The sequence below is a fragment of the Ascaphus truei genome, chromosome 1 (genome assembly GCF_040206685.1).
Source record: "Ascaphus truei isolate aAscTru1 chromosome 1, aAscTru1.hap1, whole genome shotgun sequence".
Lineage (NCBI taxonomy): Eukaryota > Metazoa > Chordata > Amphibia > Anura > Ascaphidae > Ascaphus > Ascaphus truei.
In genome coordinates, this window is record NC_134483.1 from 538,098,158 (window position 1) to 538,122,100 (window position 23,943).

The 23,943-nt window shown below is 46.2% G+C and overlaps 1 protein-coding gene across 16 annotated transcripts in view; it reads left to right on the forward strand.

The window, feature by feature from the left end:
• Positions 1-23,943, forward strand: part of DYSF (dysferlin) — a 406,918-nt gene that overhangs the window by 51,482 nt on the left and 331,493 nt on the right. For all 16 annotated transcript variants that reach the window (XM_075573113.1, XM_075573169.1, XM_075573215.1 and 13 more), the window contains exons 2-3: positions 6,154-6,209; positions 9,243-9,334. In XM_075573113.1, coding sequence (XP_075429228.1) covers positions 6,154-6,209; positions 9,243-9,334 — 148 coding nt within the window. The remainder of the gene's footprint in view (positions 1-6,153; positions 6,210-9,242; positions 9,335-23,943) is intronic.

Genomic DNA, 23,943 nt, shown 5'->3' on the forward strand with positions numbered 1-23,943 from the left:
GGCTGGCTGTTTAGCAAAGGGTGTTAGGTTGCCTTGTTTCATGCCAGGATATGGGTGCTCTATAATAATGGCAGGGCCCATATGGCCTCACACCTAGGCATCTCTGAGCCCTTTCAAGTATGGCCCCTGGACAGACACAACGGAGCCGAGCCTAGTAACCATCTGTGCCTTCCAGAGTCTATAACTTAGAAAGCCCTCAGCTCATATACAGGTCAGCAATATCTATACATATTAAACTATTCCCGTTTAATAAAAGATGTGGTGTCCTGTCTGCTGCATGCAGAAAGTTATGCGTTCCTATTCTGGTGTCATGCATGGAGTGAGTGTATATCCTCTACTAATCACTAGCCTCATTCCTGGCACACATTAGAAAAATACTTTTAAACACTGCAAATCTGCTCAGCTTCATAACCTTAGCGTGAGCACCTTCCTGAACCCCTACTCCAGGCTCAGGATACCTGGGCATGTACAGTATGGGGGTACCTCTGCTATACTGGGGAGCCCCATGCTATACTAAGGACTCTGTGTATACCTGCAGATATCTTTTAACCCCTTCATACCCATTTACCTTGTCTGGAAGATGCTGCAGCAGGAACTCTGGCGGTGAGTCGTAAGAGCGTTTTCAGGGTACGAGGTTGGCGGAGTAATGCGCTTAGCAGTATCAGAGGATATCACTCAATCTCCGTATACAACTTTTGGGGTATCCCATAACCCGGAACCCCGCTACATAGACGCATTCTGCAAAGACTTTCTCCGCCAAACCCACCCTGAAACTTACAGCCTAGAAATCTCCCGATCCCAGCATCCTCGGAGAGGAAATAAAATCACATCATTCTTTAATGTCGCAAAATCAGTATACAGTTGCAGTAATACATTTTTGACATCTGGGTTCCAGAGCTGACACTCTAAGACCCTAACACACGGGTCAGGGTTAACCAAGTGGGCCTGAACTTTATTATAAGCCCAGTTAACCCCTTCCCCGCCACAGTGTATGACTAAACTTCCAACAGTAATGTGGAAGGAGGCAGTAGGGCCAGGTTTTGGAGGAAGTATGAGGAGCTCTGTTTTTGCCTTGTTAAGTTTAAGTTGACAGAGGGCCATCCAGGATGATATCGCAGAGAGACATTCAGAAACTTTGGTCTGTACAGCAGGTGTAAGGTCAGGGGTCGAAAAGTTAATTTGTGTGTCATCAGCATAGAGGTGATATTTGAACCCAAGAGATGTGATTAGGTCACCTAGAGAGAGTGTGTACAGAGAAAAGAGGAGAGGTCCCAGGATAAAGCCCTGGGGTACCCCCACAGAGAGGTCGATAGAGGAGGAGGAGGTGTTAGCAGAAGAGACACTGAAAGTACTATGGGAGATGTAAGAGGAGATCCAGGATAGAGCTTTGTTACGAATGCCAAGAGTATGGAGAATGTGAAGGAGAAGAGGGTGGTCCACAGTATCAAATGTTGCAGAGATGTCGAGTAGTATGAGTAGAGTGTAATGACCTCTGTCTTTGGCAGCATGGATGGCATTAGTTATTTTAGTGAGGGCTGTTTCAGTGGAGTGAGCAGTGCGGAAGCCAGATTGTAGAGGGTCCAGGAGAGAATAGGTGTTAAGAAAATGGAGCAAGCCAGAGAATACAAGACGTTCAAGGAGTTTAGAGGCAAAAAAGCAGGAGGGAGACAGGTCGATAGTTAGAAAGACAGGTAGGGTCAAGCTTGCTGTTTTTGAGTAATGGTATGACTGTTGCATGTTTGAAGGAGGAGGGAAAGGTACCAGACTAGAGGGAGGAGTTAAAAATGTGTGTGAGCATAGGGATTATAGTATGAGTAAGAGGTTTTAGGAGATGGGAGGGAATAGCGTCAAGAGGGCAAGTGGTAGAGGGAGAAGAGGAGATCAGCAGTGACGCATCCTCTTAAACAGCAGAAAAAGATTCAAGGAAGGCAAGAGGAGAGTTAGAAAGAGGTGTAGGATGGGAGGAGAAAACAGAGGGGATGTTCTGACGAATGGATTCCACCTTTTCCTTAAAATAATCAGCAAAGTCCTGAGCGGAGATGGAGGAAGAAGAAGAGGCAGCTGAGGGTGGTTTGAGTACAGAGTCAAAGACAGAGAAGAGTCGTCGTGGGTTAGATTTGTGCGTATTGATTAGTGAAGAAAAGTAGGTTTTAGCCTGAGAGAGGGCAGAGGGGAAACAGGACAGCATACATTTGTAGTAAAGGAAGTCTGCGAGTGTGTGAGATTTCCTCCAGAAGGCGTTCAGAGGAACGAGTGGAGGAACGCAGCATGTGCTTGTGGCAACAATGAACTTATTGCCAGGGGAGAGCACGGGGGTCTCTGTAACTCTCAGACCTTTCCGGCGGCATCTCCTCCTTCAGGGTCCCGTTATCATGACACCGCAATGTCAAATGACTTTGTGTTGCCATGATAACGTGATGCCGCATGACCCCACACAGCATGATGCTGCGTCATCTGAGGAGTAGATGCTGTGCCGGACCAGGTAAGAGGCCCCGCGTAAGCCCCTGCACCGAGCCTCGCAATAGAACAAGCCGACCCTGCCATGGTCCAGTACCTTCCTGGCCAGCGAGTCCTTGCAGTCTGTACTACAGGCTTTTTAAAGGCCTAATGAAGCAGCTGAGGAGACTTATTGAGGTAGCCTGCATTAGAATGGACCTCCTCAGTCCTGTATCAGGCTCTGCACACAGGTCTTCGTGCTTCATAACCTGAGAGAGGGTTTAACCTGTTAGATGCCCTAGGATCCCTGGTTGAAAAACACGGCCTCAGGGTATATTTTATCTGTACAATCCAATATAATTCACATTTGAGGAGGAGGTTAACCCTATACCTTCGTGTCTCTGGCATTGTGTCGTGTTCCGGTACATTTCCGAAGTGCGGGGGAGCAGTTTCAGGAGAGGGGAATCCGGCTTGTGCCGCCGACACAACACACACAAACAATTTCTTCTAAGTGCCGATCTCCTCTAGGACAGAGATACAAAGTAGAGCTCTACTCACAAGTTCATAATGAAGTTCTCCTTTTACTGTGACAGCCAGGAACTGCGGAATAACAACGTTTCAGGTCCCATATGGACCTTTCATCAGATGTTCTGGTACCTGCCATTGCAGCTGTGACATGTTAAGTCTGAGTAAACCTTTTTACCTACAGGAGTAATCTGTCTTCTGTGGTTTGGGTCAAAGTTCCTGATGTCTCTTTTATGTTCCAAGATCGGATGTTTTACTGGCCGTGAAGTCTGACCCTCACAACACAATACACGCGGCATTTAGGTGAACAAGTTACCCTCTTGGGCGTAAAGGCGCATGATAATTAAAGCGCGCTAAAGCTTAGCACCTTTTGTGGATCTGGGCCTGGGTGTCACACGTGATGAAACATTTTACTGGAACCTTAGTACATTTAGGCACAAATCCACAGAGCTCTATTAACTCAGGGCTCATAATGTCTTGTTATCAAAATCAGCAATGGACGTTATGTTCCCTGACGTTAACACCAACACACAAAGCTAAACATATGCAAAAACAATGGGTATTAGTTATCTCATAAGCCTAGGCTTAACATCATGTTAAGTTAGCACTACTTTGGGTGAGCTTGAGGTGGGGAGAGGCAGAGGGGAGGGGGGGGAGAGAGAGAGAGAGAAGGGGGTCCTTTCTAAAAAGATGTCCAACCTTTTTTGGAAGATATCTATTGTATCTGCCATCCCAGTCTCCATGGGTAATGAATTCCACATTGTAACTGCCCTTACTGTAAAGAACCCTTTCCTTTGCTGCTGGTGAAATCTCCTTTATTGTTAAAAAAATACTTCTACTTGTCTGATTTGTATAGAAATTATGTTAAACAACTACAGTTAACCTATTAAACATATCGCTGGGATGTCCCTATAAAGCAGCAATACTGCCTATATAATTTTTTTTGTTTTGTTTGTGATATATAATTGGACTCAAGGAATCCTCCGGAGCGAACCACGTTATTTTTGGTTATCGGTGCCCCTCGGTTTCCAACATACGTGCCGGGGCAAAGAATAGGTTTAAATCCCCCTCCTGATACAACAATATGACGTCCAAATGTTGCCGGATCTGCAGCCAATAGGAAGCCGGAACGTCATAGGTTGTGGCTTCCTATTGGACGAAAACGGTGGCCATGTTGTTTTCTCCATGAGAGAGAGCCGCAACCTGAAACGTTTATTATCTCGGGAAGCGGGTTGTTCCTCGGAGAGGACCCCAAATATCTCCAGCTCCCCTGGGTCCAATGATCTATTGAAATTTTCGACGGGATTTTGGCTTTAAGGTACAGGGCGATAAAGTGACATATGCCCAACCACGTTCATGTGTAGACCACACGTGGATTCACACCAGGTTGTCTCTTCCTTCGCTCACCCTGTTACTATCAAAGAAACCATAAGAAGGGGACGAGAAGGTGAGCCACTCAGCACCCAGTGATATGACACAAACGGGAGGTTAGAGAGAGCAGCACCCACCTCCCGTGTGTCAGCTTCACATGACTACAAACTAACTGTGAACCACCTTCATACACTTCAACTGCCATCGGTTCATCTTGGTCGGAAGAGACATTGCATCTTTAGATACTGCGTAACTCAACCTGAAGAAGAGCCCTGTGACGTTTAGAAACGTGTACACAGTAAACCAGGGATGGCCAACTCCGGTCCTCAAGGGCCTCCAACAGGTCAGGTTTTAAGGATATCCCTGCTTCAGCACAGGTGGCTCAGTCGAAGACTGCACCACCTGTGCTGAAGCAGGGATATCCTTAAAGCCTGTTGGTGGCCCTTGAGGCTCTGAGTTTCCCACCTCAGGTAAAAACTATTGTTGGTTCAATAAAATGTTATCATTCTACCTATTTCCCCCCCCCTTTTTTTTAAAAGCAGAAAATCCCAGTACTCTTAATGCCCAGCGCTCCGTATAACTAGTCCTCTTAATGCCCAGCGCTCCGTATAACTAGTCGTCAGGAGAAAAACAACATTATTTCCTATGAAATGAAAACCTAGCGCATAATTATATTTAGCTCGTTGCTAATTTTTAGTTTACAGGACATGACCCATATGCGCTAAACTACGATAGTTCCGATCAGGGCATTATCGCGACATGAAATGCAATTTGCTTCCATTACCGTTTCCGTGCCACAGGGCTTTGATCAGCACGATCACAGCCTAACGAATAATCTCCTGGTGGCTCTAATCAGACACAAAGTAACTTATGTTGGATAAGAAGCAAAGATTGACTCACTGTGAGTGCTCATTTGCATGTCATTACCCAGAATCCCTGGCTGCAGTGGAAGCACTGTTTGCTAAGAGATAATGGGGAAGGGCAGGGTTGCAGACCTGTCTGATGCGTGAAGGTGCTCACACGCGGGGATTAGTATTTGCTGTATGTTGATAGCTCTAAAAACTCTTGGGGCGTATTTATTAAAGGCTCTGGCTGCAAATCAGACACAAAACTAGGGCAAACAATGCCCAAACCCATGGAAAGAAGCGCGTGTTTTCCTTTGATGCATTTCTAGCGGTTATTTACTAGCTAACCATAAAACCAGTGCAAACCCAGTGCAAACCCAGTGCAAACCCAGTGCAAACCCAGTGCAAAAGAATGGCACCAGGTTAACCGTTGTCTTTTAATGGGATTTGTTTTCTTGGATAGATCGTGTGCTATTTTCTTGCCCCAGTTTTGCATCTAGGAGACCATAGCAAGTAGGCTGGACATACGCTGGGCGGCGCGAGTGGCTGTAATTGAGTGGCTGTAATTGAGTGGCTGTAATTGAGTTGCCGTTTGGCCCTACTTTCCGTGGGGCCGCCTTATAAACCAGGGCTGTTCCTCCCGAGGACTGAGCTGGGAGACGAACCCCAGTAATACTCCTGTTTGGTGCAGCACTGCGGGGAAGTGTGCTGGAGGAATCAGCCCTTACTGTAATAGGAAGGGTTTATTAAAGACCTCTGGCTGCAAAACTGGGGCAAAAATACAGCCAGATTTTGGGCTTAATCTGGTGCGGTTTATTTCACCGGTGTTACCCCAGCTTTGTAGTTAATAGATCCCAATATCTCAGTGTTTGCATGATATAGTAACCTTCATTTTCTGATTTATATAGTATATTCACCCTCATTTGCGTGTTTCTCTGATTTAATAACCTTGTGCTCTCCCTGTTTCTTCTTCTAGGGGTTAAGAAGAAAACCAAAGTGATAAAGAATAACTTGAATCCCATTTGGAACGAGGTGAGCCCGTCGCCTCTCCCACACACACGGCTATTTTAGGCCTCGCACCGCCCGCTGCTGGTTTTGCTTTCCATATAGTTTGCGTGTAATGGTTGTACATTGGTGCGGTGTAGTTCTGTGCTTTGAAAACAAACGTGTGAGCATGACGGGCGTTTTGCCTGTAAGAGATCGCTGTTTTCTTAAGTTTTGAATGCTGTTGAAAGAAGGAACGGTAACATTGCAGCTGCCTGCATGAGTCCACTTCAGCTATCTGTATATGGCCTATCTCAGGGGTGCACAGATTTTTCTGTTTGCGCCCTCCTGTCTGCTCGCACCCCCCCCCGCCTTATCAGTTCTCTGGTATCAGTGGTGTTGCGTTGCCGAAGAACCGGCTGAGAGCGGGTAAGAGGGTGTTACAGAGGCCTCGCTCCTCCCCCGGCATTTAATTTAAATGTTATGGAGAAGAGCGAGGGGGCCTCTGCAAACGCTGTGCCCTCCCCCCAAAAAATCCTGCGCCCTCCAGTTTGCGCACCCCTGAAATATCTCACCTGCCTGCGTGAGTCTCCCCCAGCTGTACTGTTTCCAGGTTTCAGCCTTTCAGCTGTCAGTATAATTCTCACCTTTCCGTCTGTCCTGCATAAACCGTCCTGCTATCCCAGGCTTCCCGAGCAGTGTTTCATGTTTGGAATACGCCCGCGGTGGAAAATATGTTGCGTGTACATTCACGCCGGTAACCTTAGGCTGAGTCTATGCTCCCTGCTTGCTCGCTGAGGTGCGCTGAGGCTCAGTGAAAGCGGGTGCTTTCCCTGGCCTTGCGGTTGCTTACCGCACGCGCCGTCAGCGGGCCTGCAGGGGGCGGTCCGGGGGGCGGGCGCGTCACTGGCCGGGGGCGGGCCAGTGACGTAACGGAGCTGGTTCGCCCTCATTGGGTGAACCGCTCACGTGACCGGCCTGTCGCGCCGGCAAGCGGGGGAATTTTAAATTCCCCTAAGACCTGCGCTTCCGCAAGCGCGCGGAAGCGCAGGCGAGCCCCTACTAAAGCCGCTCTAATTGCGGCTGTAGGGGCTCAGTGCTGAGCGGGAGCGCGCCTCAGCATGCTTCCGCCAGCAAGCGGTAAACATGGCCGAGGCCTAAGAAATAATGGGTTTTTATTAAGCAACAGGATATTCTACACACACAAAAAAATATATATTTTCAAGAGTATAAACAATTTATATTAGGGAATAGGTAATAAGCACGCCGGCTTTTATTCATCTCAGGAGTTTTAACTGTAATGAGTGCGGAGATTCATTATGAGATCTTACGTTCCTCCTTTCTAATGAGGCGGGTCGGTAGTAGTCTCTGTGTGTGGAAGTCAGTCCAAGTCCTTCATCAATATTTAGAAGACCGTTGATGGTACATGTGGAACTGTTTCCCTCCTGTTGTTGTTTCTCGCTCCTACTTACACTGCTGTCTGTCCAGCGTTGTGTCTGGTTGAAGGGTTTTTGCATAAGGTAGTGCAGGGGGCTCAACTCCACTTCTCAAGACCCCCCAACTGGTCAGGTTTTGAGGATATCCCTGCTTCAGCACAGGTTGCTCAATCAGTGTCTTGTCAGTCTTTGACTGAGCTACTGAATGAGTCACCTGTGCTGAAGCAGGGATATCCTTAAAACCTGACCTGTTGAGGGGGGGGGGGCTTGAGGACTGGAGTTGAGCCCCCTGCTTTTAGACAATGTCCTAATGCAAATAAAACAAAATATTTCAGGGAAACAAGTCAAATAGTATTTGTAGTAATGCTTTCTAATGTCACTGATTGCGCAAAGGGGGTTCCTTTTGTATGTTTACATCATTTTATTACGTAGAATTGTATCTATGTAGCGCCAACCTTACAATAGGAGGGACTTGCATTACAAACGATGGGCAGAAGGGCAGCAGGTTAAAAGACGTGTGTCTGTTTGTACAGTAAGGAGTACACAGCCATCACTCCCAGATAGTGCATACAGTGTCATAGCACGAGAACAGAACATATATAATATGAATGGAGTACCGGGTCACTTGTACTGTTGAATACACAGACCTTTGCAGGAGTCGCAGACGCAGTCTGGAGGAACATTCCTTCCATTGTTTATAGAGGACTGTCCTGTACTTGTATACACAGCGCACCACTGCCAGCTCCATGTAATCCTGTACTCTCGCCAAACGAGCAGGCCGGATTCCTGGTACACACCGCGCTTCACCTTTGTCATAAATAACACAAATCTGTATATAACTGTTAGCACTATATAAAGAGGTTACAGTCTAAGGATTCAGGTATTCTTTTTATGACCAGATACAAGACACCCCCCTACACCCTAAACATTTTTTAAAAAGAGCCATTAACCAGCCTCACACTGACCCAAAAGGTCTATGAATAGGTTTACTAGCTCTGCACTTCTTTAAACCAGGCTGTGCTGAAAAAGCTGCGTAATACGGCTTATTAAGCGGCGTAATAAGGCATAAGCTTACAGGGGCCCCATGTTAAAATGGACAGGAAGCAAAAAGTGACACAGTGTGGGTGCACATGTGCATATCATTACCCAGAATCCCTGGTTGCAGTGGAAGCACTGCGTGCTACGATGTAATGGGGAAGGACAGGGTTGTGCGTGTCTGAGACACGTGAATGTGCTCACACGGGCGATGCTTATTTGCTGTAAAAGGGAGACCCAATGTGGTCTTCAAAAATTCCTGAGAAACCTGTAGCAGTGCGAGAAAAAGCTTAGACCTGTCGCGGTGTCCTCAGGAAAACCAATGTGCCCGTTACACACAGGGCCCATGAAAGGGAGCGAGGGGTTTTACAGGTGCGGACATAACGGGCGTATAGTTTTGTCTCAAGAGAAGAAAGCATATAGGGTTCATCGGTCACAGGGGAGGCCTAACCAGTGAAGTCCTTCATCCATCGCTGCATAAAACAAAGGCTTATGGGACACACACAAAGCACTGTATAATGAAAGGCAACCTAACGCAGAGCTTCTCCAAGTATTTCTGTCCGAAGCACAAGAGGGATCCTCCACATCTAAATATTTCTTTCTTCCGTAGGGTTTTGAGTGGGATTTAAAAGGCTCTCCCCTGAACAAGGAATCTGAGCTCCAAGCAGTGGTTAAAGACCATGAAACGATGGGAAGGAACAGGTGAGATGGATGAATCCCCTCTGTTTATTGCGCGATTCATTTTCTGTGGGAGGCGACTCTTATTTCTGGGCTCCATTGGCTTGTTTTTTTATAGTAACTCCAGCTTGCTCGGAGCATATCTTCGGTCACTGAAGGCCTCTACTTTTGGATATCAACCCGTTGTTACAATACGTGCTCGCTACATAGTGTCACCTCGTCTGGCACCAAAAGAGTTAGCTCACCAGACACATATTTATTATAATACCGTACGATAACGGAGAAGGACGGAGAGACCACGGGTTCCAGAAGCAGGGCCAGCTCCTCGTGACATTCTTAAGAGACTTGTGACCTTATGTACCGGTTTTACCCCGTTATAAGGCAACATTTCTTCCAATAAAGTTAAGTTGAAAAGTAAATACTTGCCCTGTAATTGGACCCTGCCCACTTTGCGAGCCAATCAGCAGTCGGATGTATGTGGCAGGAGGGTAAAACGGAGGATGCTCCACTTTGGGGGCCTGAGGCAGCCATGTTGCTTGTGGCAGGAAGTTCAAACCGAGAGAGATAGACACAGAGACACAGACAGATACAGAGTGTGTATATATATATATATGTATGTGTGTGTGTGTGTGTAAGCGGTTTTCTTTCCGGATACAACTCAAGTCACTTAACCTAACGCATCTCATTTCCCAACCGTCATGGACAAACCTGAAATCTCACATCCATTCCTTGCTAGACTGAATTCTCTCCTCTAGTCCTAGAAGAATCCAATCCTCTGGTATCCTACCTGACATTTTCAGGGACCATGCAATAGTGTACTGTGTAAGGAAAATTAAACTGCCCCAATCCAGCCCTAAAGTTCTCCTCACTAGAACATTTAGAAACTTTAACCCACAACAGTTTCTGGCTGATCTTACCAGCTGCCGTTGGTATAGAATCGACTTAATTCCTGATCCCGATTCTGCGCTCGACTATTTCCAATCCGAGTTCTTAAAACTCTGATACCCATGCTCCACTACGCAGAATAAGGCCTCGTCCATGGTTGTTACTAGCTGGCGGTGGCGCGCTGAGGCGCGCTTCCGCTCAGCACTGAGCCCCTACAGCCGCAATTAGATCGGCTTTAGTATGGGCTCGCCTACGCTTCCGCAAGCGCGCGGAAGCGTAGGTCTTAGGGAAATTTCCCCGCTTGCCGGAGCGCAGGGCCGGTCACGTGAGCGGTTTGCCCAATGAGGGCAAACCAGCTCCATGATGTCACTGGCCCGCCCCGTCCCCTGACGGCGCGCAGGGAAAGCACCCACAAGGCCAGGGAAAGCACCCGCTTTCCCTGAGCCTCAGCGCGCCTCAGCACGCCAGCGGGAAGCTTGGCCGAGGCCTAAGAGTACAGGGGGCCCACCTACCGTGGGTTACCACTGACTTTATATTGCACTACCATCTTAGTGGTGCAGATGGTGGCGCTGTTAGTGAGGCGCAGGTAGGTTGCTTGGTTGCCGTTAGTGAGGAGCAGGTAGGTAGCTGGGTGACAGTTAGAAGGGGAAGCAGGGGCAATAGATTTGCCATGTTGAGTGAAGATATTGGGAATGTTGGGGCAGAAATGGCAAGGCTGGGGAGACTAATTCCTCTAGCAGCCAGGGGAATAGTTCCTCCAGCACAGTGGGGACTCAGGATGCTCAGATGCAAAGAAAGATTGTGGTGGTAGGGGACTCCATTATTAGGAAGGTAGGTAGGGCAATCTGTTGCCGGGACCGCATGAACCGAACAGTTTGTTGTCTCCCGGGTGCTCGGGTTCGGCACATTGGGGATCGGGTAGACAGATTGTTTTGGGGGGGGCTGGGATTGACCCGGCGGTCTTGGTACACGTTGGCACCAATGACAAAGTTAGAGAAAGATGGAGGGTCCTAAAAAATGATTACAGGGATCTAGGCCAAAAGCTTAAGGCAAGGACCTCCAAGGCAGTATTTTCTGAAATACTACCAGTGCCATGCGCTACCGCAGGGAGACAGTCAGAGATCAGGGAGGTTAATGCATGGCTAAGAAAGTGGTGCAGGAAGGAGGGGTTTGGGTTTTTAGAGCACTGGGACTCCTTTTCTGAGAGGTGCCATCTATATTCTAGGGACAGATTGCACCTCAATGAAGAGGGATCTTCTGTGCTAGGGGGGAGAATGCTAAAAAGGTTGGAGGAGATTTTAAACTAGGATGGAGGGGGGAGGGGAATGAAACAGATAATGAACTAAATGGAATAGCTGAGGATACAAGGTTGTATGGAGGTAGAATGAGGGCAAGTGCAAGTTTGACAAGCAGTGAGACACCCATAGTAAATAGAGATAATACTAGAAAACTTCTAAAGACTAAACCAAGTGGGAGCAGAAAGGAAGGAGCAGATAAGATAATAGTACAGGCTGAAAAAAAAGTTAAATGCATGCTTGCTAATGCAAGAAGCCTGACAGATAAAATGGGGGAGCTTGAATTAATAGCTGCAATGGAGCAGTATGATATCATAGGCATTACTGAAACATGGTGGGATGAAACTCATGACTGGATAGTTAATTTAGAGGGTTATTCTCTTTTTCGGAAGGATAACAAATAGAAGGGGAGGTGGAGTATGTTTATATCTACATTCTACAAGGAATTTATATCTACGGATCTAAAACCTATTATAAGGGATGATGTCTATGAAGGGAATGATGAAAATGTAGAGACTTTGTGGATAGAAATTAGCAGTGGAGGTAAAAGTATTAAGAAAATGTTTGTGGGAATATGTATGTATGTATGTATGTATGTCTTTATTTGTATAGCGCCATAAATGTACATAGCGCTTCACAGTAGTAATACATGTCATATAAATAACAAATATAAATAACAGATCATGGGAATAAGTGCTTCAGACATACTGTAAAAGTAACATTAAGGAAGGAGTCCCTGCTCCGAGGAGCTTACAATCTAATTGGTAGGTAGGGAGAACGTACAGAGACAGTAGGAGGGAATACTAGTAAGTGCATCTGCAGGGGGCCAAGCTTTGTGTCATGTGTCCATGATTATCCAGTGCTACTCAAATGCTTCTTTAAGCAGATGTGTCTTAAGGTGGGTCTTAAAGGTGGATAGCGAGGGGGCTATTCGGGTATTGAGGGGAAGGGCATTCCAGAGGTGTGGGGCAGAAAGTGAGAAAGGTTTAAGGCGGGAGAGAGCTTTAGATACAAAGGGGGTAGAAAGAAGACATCCTTGAAAAGAACGCAAGAGTCGCGATGGTGTATAGTGAGAAATTAGGGCTGAGATGTAAGGAGGGGCAGAAGAATGTAAAGCTTTAAAAGTGAGCAGTAGAATTGAGTGTGAGATACGCGATTTAATCGGAAGCCAGGAGAGGGATTTCAGGAGGGGAGATGCGGAGACAGATTTAGGAAAGAGTAGAGTGATTCTGGCAGCAGTGTTTAGGTTAGATTGTAGGGGAGACAGGTGAGAGGTAGGAAGGCCGGACAGCAGGAGGTTGCAGTAATCGAGACGTGAGAGAATGAGGGCCTGAATCAGAGTTTTAGCAGTTGAGTAACAGAGGAAAGGGCGTATCTTTGTGATATTGCGGAGGAAAAAGCGACAAGTTTTAGAAACGTTTTGAATATGAGAGGAGAATGAGAGAGAGGAATCAAGTGTGACCCCTAGGCAGCGTGCTTGGGCTACTGGGTGAATGATCGTATTTCCAATAGCAATGTGGAAGGATGTAGTATATGTATATGCTATAGACCACCAAATATCTGTGAGATTGAGGAAGCTAAAATACTTTTGCAAATGGAGAAGGCATCAAAACTGGGTCATGTTTGCATAATGGGGGATTTTTTTATCCAGACATAGACTGGGGCAATGAGATTAGCGTTAAAACAAAAGGAAACAGGTTTTTGGGGGTGCTTAAAGACAATTATATGACCCAAATTATTGAGGAACCAACCAGGAGAGTGGCAATACTGGATTTGGTCATATCAAACAATGTAGAAGTAATAACAAATATTCAAGTCCTGGAACATTTGAGTAACAGTGATCATAACATGGTCTCATTTAAAATAAATTATCAAAAAACAGATTACTTGGGTTCAACAAAGACCTTAAACTTTAGAAAGGCAGATTTTAATAAACTGAGGTCTAATCTAGTAGTAATACAATGAGATGATGTTTTTTGCAGGGAAAAATGTAGAAGATAAATGGGCAGTCTTTAAAACATTGTTAGTAAAGCACACTTATCAGTGTATACCCTTGGGTAATAAGTATAAAAGAAATAAGTCAAAACCAATGCTCCACTACGCAGAATAAGAGTACAGGGGGCCCACCTACCGTGGGTTACAACCAACTTTATATTGCACTACCATTTCAGGGATGCCTTGTGGAAAAGCTACAAAGTAACTGGCGCTACCAAGGATCTTAATGACTACAAATGCTTGCGTAATATGTGCACAAGGCAAACAAGACACGCAAAAGCACAATATTACACAGACAATCTTCGCCACTATACATTAAATCCAGCTAACTTTTGGAAAGTCATCAACAATATATTCCAGCCTTCTAACCATCAACAACCATCTAATATCATTAAGGAGGATATTACTCTGACAAATCCCACCGACATTGCAAATGCATTCAATGATTACTTTGTGGGGTGTGCTACTAACTTATTAGCTAAACGCAACCCAAACAACAAACATGAACCGCATTCTGAGAGTACCCCTATAGCCCCACCCTCTCCCAACACTGCCCACAATTTTCAATTTGTCCCAGTATCTGAAGAGGAGATAACACAAGTGCTCTTCAAATTTAAACTAAGCAGCCAATAAGGACCTGACATACTGCAATCTAAGTTCCTACCACTTGGTGCCCCAGCCATTGCCAAACCGCCTGCCTTCCTAATCAACTCTAGTTTGTCTGCAGACCATATCCCTAAGACCTGGAAAACTGCCAGAGTTGTCCCAATCTTCATAAGTGGGAACAAAAACACTGTCTCAAACTACACGCCAATCTCTCTTCTCTCAATACTATCCAAAGTCATGGAGAAATGTGTCCACTCCCAATTAAGTGATTACTACTTATTTCCCTAGCCAATTCCAATCTGGTTTTCGCCCCAAACACTCGACGGTAACTACCCTCCTAAAAGTTTGCAATGAGATCCAGTGTGGAATGGAACTGGGACAACTAACTGCTGCAGTATTCCTAGATTTTGCAAAGGCTTTTGATACTGTTGACCATGTTATCTTGATAATCAAACTCCAGAGCTCTGGAATAGGGAAGCATGCTTTAAACTGGTTTAAGTCCTACCTATCAGGTAGATCCCAACATGTGTCTATCTAGGGCTCTAACTCCAACCCCTTGGATATCACCTGTGGTGTCCCACAGGGCTCTGTTCTGGGGCCCCTACTCTTCTCAGTGTTCATCAATAATCTTCCTACAGCTTGTAAGGGAGCTTCAATACACATGTATGCGGATGCTACAATCTTATATGCACACAGCCCTTGCCTCTCTGACCTTGAACACATACTTAAATCTGACTTTTTGAGACTTGAAAAATGGATTTCCCAAAATAAACTGTTTTTAACCACTGACAAGACTGTAACAATGGTATTTGGGACCAAGGCTACATTTTTAAAGCTTTCAATGAATGAGCTCCAGATCAGAACCAACGCTAATACCACCCAAACTCCTATTACTAATTTTAAATATTTGGGCATATGGTTTGACTCCTGTTTAACATTTGGGTTGCTCATTGATACCCTGACATTCAAAACCTATGCCAAACTAGGTGTACTTTATAGGAACAAATCCTCACTAAGTCTGCTGGTCAGAAAGCGCATTGCACAGCAGATGTTAATCCCAATTATAGACTATGGGGACATAGTATATAGCACAGCAACACAAACTCCCCTTAGAAAACTTGATACGCTCTACAATTCATTATGCCGTTTTGTCCTCCAATGCAACAACAACACACATCACTGCGAAATGCTCAAAGAACTAGATTGGCCATCACTTGAGTCTAGACACAAAGTTCATCTCTCCTGTCTTGCCTTCAAATACTTTCTGGGCAAACTACCCGCTTATCTGAACAAGCTCCTCACCCCTACCACATGCAGCACTTATCATCTGAGATCAGACTCCAAAAGACTGTTCATGGTCCCACGGTTCAACAAAGTATCCGGCCGCTCCTCCTTCTCCCACGGTGCATCCCACAACTGGAACAGTCTACCAGAGACTCTTACAGCTGCCACCAGTCTAAGTTCTTTCAAAAGCAAAGTTGTCTCACATTTTAATCTGGTCTGTAACTGTTACATACGCCAATAACATACAGTATATTATCTCTAACTGTGCATGCAATGTCTTGTAAAAAAAATGTATAACCCTGTTCATTTAATGTAACTATGTATTTGTAACCATGTATTTGTCATCATAACTCTGTGCCCAGGACATACTTGAAAACTTAACTCAATGTATTACTTCCCGGTAAAATATTTTATAAATAAATTGGTAGGATGGTTAGTGGAAGCTGAACTCCAGTGACGCTTTTCTGTGTGGGCGTTGCACCCCCTGATTACAACCCACGTGGAAATGAGACAACTAGTTACTATACATCTTCGTTGCTACTTAATGTTGACTCATTGTTTTCTTCCTCAAATACACACACATATATATATATATATATATATATATATATATATATATATATATATATATATATATATATATATATATATATATATATATTTCATGAATAAGTTAGGTTTGTGTAATGCATCAGTGAGTACAAAACTACACACCCCTGTCTGGAGAATCCAAACCTTAGTTTAAATGCCTTGTGGTGGTTTAGAATGGAGAATGAAGCCGGGTTGGGGAGTCTAGATGAGAAACATACTGTAGATACATACTTGAGGGTTTTTGTCTTTACGATTACATGTATATAGAAGGAAATGTCTCAATACTCCATCACCATCGTCATCATCATTTATTTTTTTAAGAAAATACAGGCCTCTACTTAAGGGGGTATCACAATACTTTGCAGTCAGTTTTAGAAAAGCTGCATCCAAATACAATTATTTTGTTATACAAGAGAGAGACAGAAAAGCCCAGAGTTACAATAATAAATGGATGCATTATATGAACAGAGGTTATACACATTCAGTTTACAAATATTTAATAGACAATCAGGGATATGATTTATGGGCATAAGTAACATTTACAGACAGGATTAAAATGGTGTTAGGAGAGGTAGGATAGACGTGTTGTTAGAAGAGGCCCTGCCTCAAGGAGCTTACCCTGCCTCTAGATTGTAAGTAGACATTGGGTCAGTGGATGAGAGGGTTGGTGAGTTTCAGAGGAAATATTGCAGCTGTAACATTACCAAACAGCAGCTAACGGTGACACCCTTTGGCTGCCCTTCGGCTATCGACTTTGGGGCGACTCAGGTGTCCCAGAGATTCTTTGTGGAAATTAAAAGAGCAGCATAGCAACACACAGTACCTCTATCAGACATGCAGGGTGGAGGGGCTTTGGACTCCAGGTGGTCTGAAGTGGCTCTTATCCTCATGCTCTTAACTCCTTCCCCGCTGGCTTGGTGGATAGGGGCAGTGAAGGCATATTGGGGAACCTCCCTTAGGGAGACACCTTTGGTGCGACTCAAGTGTTATGTCCCAGAGATTCTTTATGGAAATCGTTTATAGACTTACACAACTCGACATTGACACCCCTTTGGGAGCTCACCTTATCTCGTCAGTGGTTCTGAGATAAATTAAGAAAGACAGCTCGCTCCCAGAAGCTTGACAGCAAATAACATTTCTTTAAAACGGTATCACAAGCAACAGATGTGTGAATACATTCCCTTTTATATACTTACTTTATATACACGGTTTTATTTAATAAGGCATAATATTATACTGTATGTGATTGGTGGATATTGAATAAAGAATTTACTTCCCCTGCACCCTGTGACCTCAGGTACCCACTGGTTGATTTAGTGGAAGCGCTCCCGTACTCTGTCCGCCCCTGCTCTCAATGCACACTGTGACTAGGGGAGAGGGGAGGAGCGTCTGTGTAACAGAGTGCTTTAGGGATAGAGCGCGTGTATCATGTACGGCAGGGGGGGCGCAAACTTTCCCCCTGCGCATGTGACTTAGATATGCAACCAGGGTTAATACACATGGCTACTCTAGCCAACTCACCTTTCTCCTCGACAAAGGTAGATTCAATGAGTTCATATTAACCCCTTACTAAATTGCAATAATTTGTAGGTACTGTACTTCTATTTGCTTCCACCACCCAAGAAATGCAAAAATATGTAAAATTAATATCTCTGCCAGGGTCTCAGGTCCCTGTTTATGATAGAAAAAAATATGCAATTAACGCACAAAAATCTGTTGTAGCAAAATGTGACTAAAAATGTAAATACTCTCCCCAGAGCATGCAATCAGTTTATTCAGAGCCCAAAGCATCACTTATTAAATGTTTTAATGTATATCTAAAAATACAGAGCTTAGATTACAAAAAAATGATTACAAGAACATACAATTACAGTAAAAACAGGGAAGTTACTTAAAATAACAGGATAAAATATAAAACAGAAATCCCTATATATTACCATATGTCATAGGTTTTCAAAGAGGTCACCGGAGCAGGAGTGAGTGATCACATGTTTGGTCCTTACACATCTCTGTTGAAATCTGATTTTCATAATCTTTGCTGAGACATAAGTACGATTTTCCCCCCATTGAAACCACATAAACCCACCCGGTCATAAATCAGCTGCGAGGCTGACAGTTTTATGAGAGAGTTTAAAAAAACCTCCTTCCAAACGACTTTAAACTTTCCCTCAGTATATAACCGCACTCATAACTTCCCACCTCTAATACGGAGACACACGTGAGTCACATCAATAGATGGAGGTGGTCACTACAGATGCAAAGGCACTAATCACCACCGTCTTACCCCTAAATTTGAGCGACAAATGGATATCTGTCCCTTATTATCTCTTACACATGTAGTGTGTGGTCTTGTTACAGGCCGCTCTGTGACACGATTACAGATTTGTAACTCTTTGTATGTGTGGCACTGCTCTCCCCCCTAGATCCCCCCTTCTGGGAGATCTTGCCCTGGCTACAGGTCCGTGTGGTGCTGGTTACCTGTGAGGGTCCAGGAGAGATGAGCTTCTGCGATGTTGAGGGGAATAGGGGAGGGCACACGGTCTGCACCATGATTGGCTGCAACACAGACCCAGTGTCACCACCTCTCCTGCCACTCAGGGAGGCTGCGTGAGGGGGGAAGGGAGGTTTTTTTTAACCCCACAGGGTAGCTTGTCACTGTCTGTATCTATTAGAACACACGTGACAGGAAGGCAGAAAGATAGTCTGGTCTAGCCATGACTATATATGTACAGTAGATGACGTCACATGATATTCTCATTTTAATAAAGTCCTTCAATGAGGGTATAACCTGTGGGTCACCTTTCTCTGGAATGTACCAGTAATTAAAGGCTAAAGCTGGTAAATTCCGGGCATTATTGAAATCCCTGCTCTCTGATTAGATAATGCCCAGAATTATAACCAATCAGTAATGTCCCAGCATTTTTGGCAGCTTGCCAAGTTTTTCAGCCAATCAGCTTTCAGTTCTCATTTACAAAGAGTGAAATTTGCTCTTAGACAGGGGAAGTGATTGGACAGAAGGCAGCAGCAAGGCACTGACTCCTCCCCCACCCTGCCTGCAGAGAGCTCTGCACAGGAGAGTGAGGGGAAAGGTTTGTGTGTGTGTATGTGTGTGTTTTGTGGGTGTAAAGGGGGACAGCAGAATGTTTTATTAGTGTGTGTGTCTTCTGTTGGTTTGTGTTTTTTTGGATGTAAAGGGGCCAGCAGAGTGTTTTATTAGTGTGTCTGTGTTCTGTTGGTGTGTGTTTTGTGGGTGTAGAGGGGGCAGCAGAGTCTTGTTGGTGTGTGTCTGCTGTGTGTGTTTTGTTGGTGTAGAGGGGGAGGTGCAGTGTGTGTCTACAGTGTGTTTTGTGGGTGGAGGAGGGGTGCAGAGTGTTTTGTTGGTGTGTGTGTCTGCAGTGTGTCGGTTTACAGGGGGCTGCAGTGGGTGCAGGGAGGGGGCTGCTGGTGTGTTTTGTGGATGTTGAGGTGGCAGAGTCTGTTTGTTGATTTGTGTGTCTCTGCAGTGTGTTTTGTAGGTGCAGAGGGGGGGGGGGGCTGCAGTGTGTGTTTTGTGGGTGGAGGAGGGGTGCAGAGTGTTTGTGTGTGTGTGTCTGCAGTGTGTGTTTTGTGGGTGTAGAGGGGGGGCTGCAGTGTGTGTGTCTTCAGTGTGTTTTGTGGGTGGAGGAAGGGTGCAGAGTGTTTTGTGTGTGTATGTGTGTGTGTGTGTGTCTGCAGTGTGTGGGTTTACATGGGGGCTGCAGTGGGTGTAGAGGGGGGCTGCTGGTGTGTGTTTTATGTATGTAGAGGGGGCAGCCGTTTGTTTTGTTGATGTGTGTGTCTGCAGTGTGTTTTGTGGGTGTAGAGGGGGTGGCTGCACAGTGTGTAGGGGGACTGCAGTGTTTTGTTTTGTTGGTGTTTTTGTGTATATAGAGGGCGGGGGGGGGGGGGGCGGTGTAGAGTGTGTGTGTATAGAGGGGGCTGTGTGTATGTACAATTTCCTTTTAATAAACGTGCAGTAAAAGCATAAGAATGTAGACAATCATGCTGATAAAAATCAATAGGACTACAAAAATGTATCTTTTTTATGAAAAATTAAAAATAAGCCCACATTTAGCCTATAATAGTAATAATCCCCTCAGAACAGGGCATTATTGGCCAGTAATGCCCTGTTCTTCGGGGATTATTACTTAATTATTCACGAACTGTTAGTTTGCTTTGAGGCTGGTATAGTCCGCTCTGCTTAGCGTTTACGACCTTCTAACCAAGACGTGTCACTTTTAGTGGTCTATCCAGGATATGCCCCCCAATTAAGTTTTGTTTGAAGCCAAGCACAGACCAATGACAAGTCCGGACCTGTCATAAAACCAATATATTGAATTTTTAAACCCACATTGGTTTCACCAATAACCCATGAAGCACCAGATGGATTAAAATACATAATATCTCGATATTATCATGACAGCGTGCGACATAGGGTCAGTCAGAGATACACACTGACATGCACTGACACACAGTGACAGAGCCGCTGATAAACACGGGCTCCTAAAAATTCTTGCTGGCCCCTAAGTATTTTCTAATTTTGTCCACCCCTGTTCCTGCATGTGACCTGACATGCCAGTACATAATGATGATGTACCAGGTACTTCACTTGACCTGACTTTTTTTTATTTACTAAGACCGCAGCAGTATCTATATCGTGTATGGAATACTGTACACATTGAATAAATCCGTTACTTTCACCCCCTCCCTGTGACATCAGGAAGCCATTGGTGACTCTTCTTCACGTTGTGTCTGTGAGGAAACCTGAAGAATTCCCTTTTATTTTGTAATTAGTTCTTTAATGTTTGGTATTCGAAACGGTACGTCAAAATGAAAATGCTGATTTCTCACTGATCGAGATGAAAATGGAGCCCCCTCCACTTCTGATTCTGTTACCTTGGGGGCAGTATTAACCATTTAATCACTGCTTCTCTGTCCTCTGCATGGGTTTTTCCTTGGCCCTACGGCTGCAGTTTCTGTTTAGTATTAGTTTGTGTTACTGTGTAACTTCTAGATGACTTCTCAGCCTGTTGCCTAGCAACCCCATCTTCTGGCCCCTCTTACTTGGTATAATCCAGGGAACCCTTCTCACACTTGGTTTCCCTTTGCCCTATTTCCTGCTCTTAATTTAACTTAATTTAAGCTCTCAGCCCTACTTCCGAGAACTCCCAAAAGATCATATCTGGCAGGTGAGCACACCAATATTAATGTCAGATATGAGCTATGTACAAGCGAAGCTATCTGCGCGTCAAAGGAGCAGGAGGTCGGCAGAAAGGAGGTTGGAGAAAAGAGGCGGCCGACACAGGCAAGTGCCTTCCCATTAGATCTGATAGGTCAGAGAGCGCGGCAAAATTTTATGGGGGCGGAAATTTTGGCCACCCCCAGATTTGCCGCCTTACCTAATGGGAAATCGGACACTGATAATAACCAAAAAGCATTCAGAATGAATGTAAGTGTACGGGACAGAGCTGTGTAAATGAGCCAGGAATGCACTAGTTACACAGGCAGGAACTGGTAAATGTCTTGAGTCAGAACTATAAAAATGCTAATTTTACTCCAACAATGTTACAAAGCAAGATCATGCGCTAAGCCAGGTAAAAGTGCACCAGTGGGAGTGTATGCAGTGTTTGCATCCCTCCTGTTTGTATATTTAGGATCTGTGCACACCCTCCAACTATACTATTTTGGCAGGATCTGGGCGCCAGCGGGGGTGCAATAACAGCAAAATACTGTGGTGCCCGTGGGTGCAATAACAGCTAAATACTGTGGCACCCGTGGGTGCAATAACAGCTAAATACTGTGGCGCCCGTGGGTGCAATAATAGCTAAATACTGGGGCGCCCGTGGGTGCAATAATGGCTTAATACTGGGGCGCCCGTGGGCGCAATAACAGCTAAGATCTGGGCTGCCCGTGGGTGCAATAACAGCTCGCCCGCCATGGGAGGTGCCTCTCGCCCACCCTGGGAGGGAGCCACTCGCCCACCCCGGGAGGGAGCCACTCGCTCACCCCTGGGGGGGGGGAACCGCTTGCTCACAACGGGGGGAGCCACTTGCCCACCTTGGGAGGGAGCCCGTCCCACCCCTGGGGGGAGCCGCTCGCCCCCCTCGGGTGGGGGGGGTGGGAGCCACTCGCCCACCAAGGGGGGAGCAGCTTGTCGCCACCGCCTGGGCAGCTCCATGACGTCTGCGGAAGCAGAGCAGCGAGTCACCGTTGGGCTTCTCGAAATCACCCAGCAGAATGCAACGCGTGGCGTTACGCAAGGCAATACGGGGTCAACTTCGGGGAGCAGAGCGTGCCGGCATATGCTTAGATTTAGGCTTTATTCCATGTTCAGTGCAGGGTTGTAGCGGCTGCATTGGTCCTTGGTGAATGACTGATAGGTTTAACAGACCCACATGAGAGTTGTGCATCGAGTTTTTGAGACCTCACAACAGTGCCGCCTTAACGCATGGGCACGCTGGGCAGTTGCCCGGGGGCCCCACGAGCATAGGGGCCCCATGCTAATCTATGCACAGACCAGAACTTAACACGAATTTTCCGATCACCCGCCTCAACATTCAAATCTCCCGCTAACAAGGTAGAAGGAGAGAAATGACGACTTGTAGCGGAGAGTTGGCAGGGCCCAGTGCACTGTTAAGACGGCCCTGCCTCACAAGTCTACTGCTCACATATCCAGGTGCCTCCGGCAGCACAAGAGTTAGTGGAAGACTGAACTCAGCTGATGTAAGAAGGTGGATCAGACAGCACCTCAGGCAGGCATGTTACAGCAGAACAGTGTCTGAGCCCCATCCCGCAGCAGAAAGAGAGGGAGGCAGAGTAATTAATGGCTGTCAACACAAAGCACAGATGTAGCCCATCACACTGGCTGCTGCATTATTTTTGTTCCACAATTTACTTTTAAGCTTCTAAACACGCTGCCCTCGTGGGCAGTGCAATACCAGAAGGGTTACGTGTTATGCTCAGAGGTTTAGGCAGAAAAGCAATTGTTAGCATCTGCATTTATAGTGCAAAACATCAGCCCAGAAATAGGACCAGGATCGTACAATGCAGCTGTTCATCAGACCCGTGTCCCGCACACTGTGCCAGCTCCCTGCATAGTGATTACACTGCAGGGTGCTAGGGAGCGGCTTGTGCAAGGGACCATGTTGTTTGTACTCACAGATACATTCATTGTGGAGATAGGATAGTGCAGGGGTGGCCAGTTCAAGGCCTCAAGGGCCACCAACAGGCCAGGTGTTCGGGATGTCCCTGCTTCAGCACAGGTGGCTCAATCAGTCCCTGCTTCAGCACAGGTGGCTCAATCAGTCCCTGCTTCAGCATATGTGGCTCAATCAGAGGCTCGGTCTTCGACACTAAGGCCGCGATTATAGTGAGCACAACAGCGCGTGCGATGGCGCGAGCGTCGCAAACAAAATGCAGGACTGCTATGTGGCCGGCCATAGTGCGGCCGACCGATGAACAGCAACCGCGCGGCAGATTTTTGAAAAGACCAATCATTTTTTCTTTTCGCGTCACGGCCGTGTCACGTGAGCGGTTCAGCCAATGAGGGCAAACCAGCCTCGTGACGTCACTGCCACGCCTCCCCGTCACCTCGGATCACAGTGCAGAGATCGCTCGAGCGACAGGAGTCCCCGGAGGCCGCGGCTGCGTGAGCTATGGCGTGTGCGCCGCACACAAGGCACAGTCCTCTATGGGGCAGGCCCCAGTCGGCGTGTATGCGTGTGCGTACAAGCCGCGATGCGCGACCGTCTTGGCCAAAAGACAAGATTTTTTTTCTTTTGGCGCGGCGGTCGAGCATTGGCCACGTTCGGCGGCGGTTCAGCCAAGGAAGGCGAACCAGCCGCGTGACGTAATGGACGTGCCCCCCGCCCCGCCTCACCATCGCACATTGCCAGGATTCCACCAGGTTGCGCTGCTGCTGGAACGAGCGCCGCCAGGCACCGCGGCACACGCACTGGG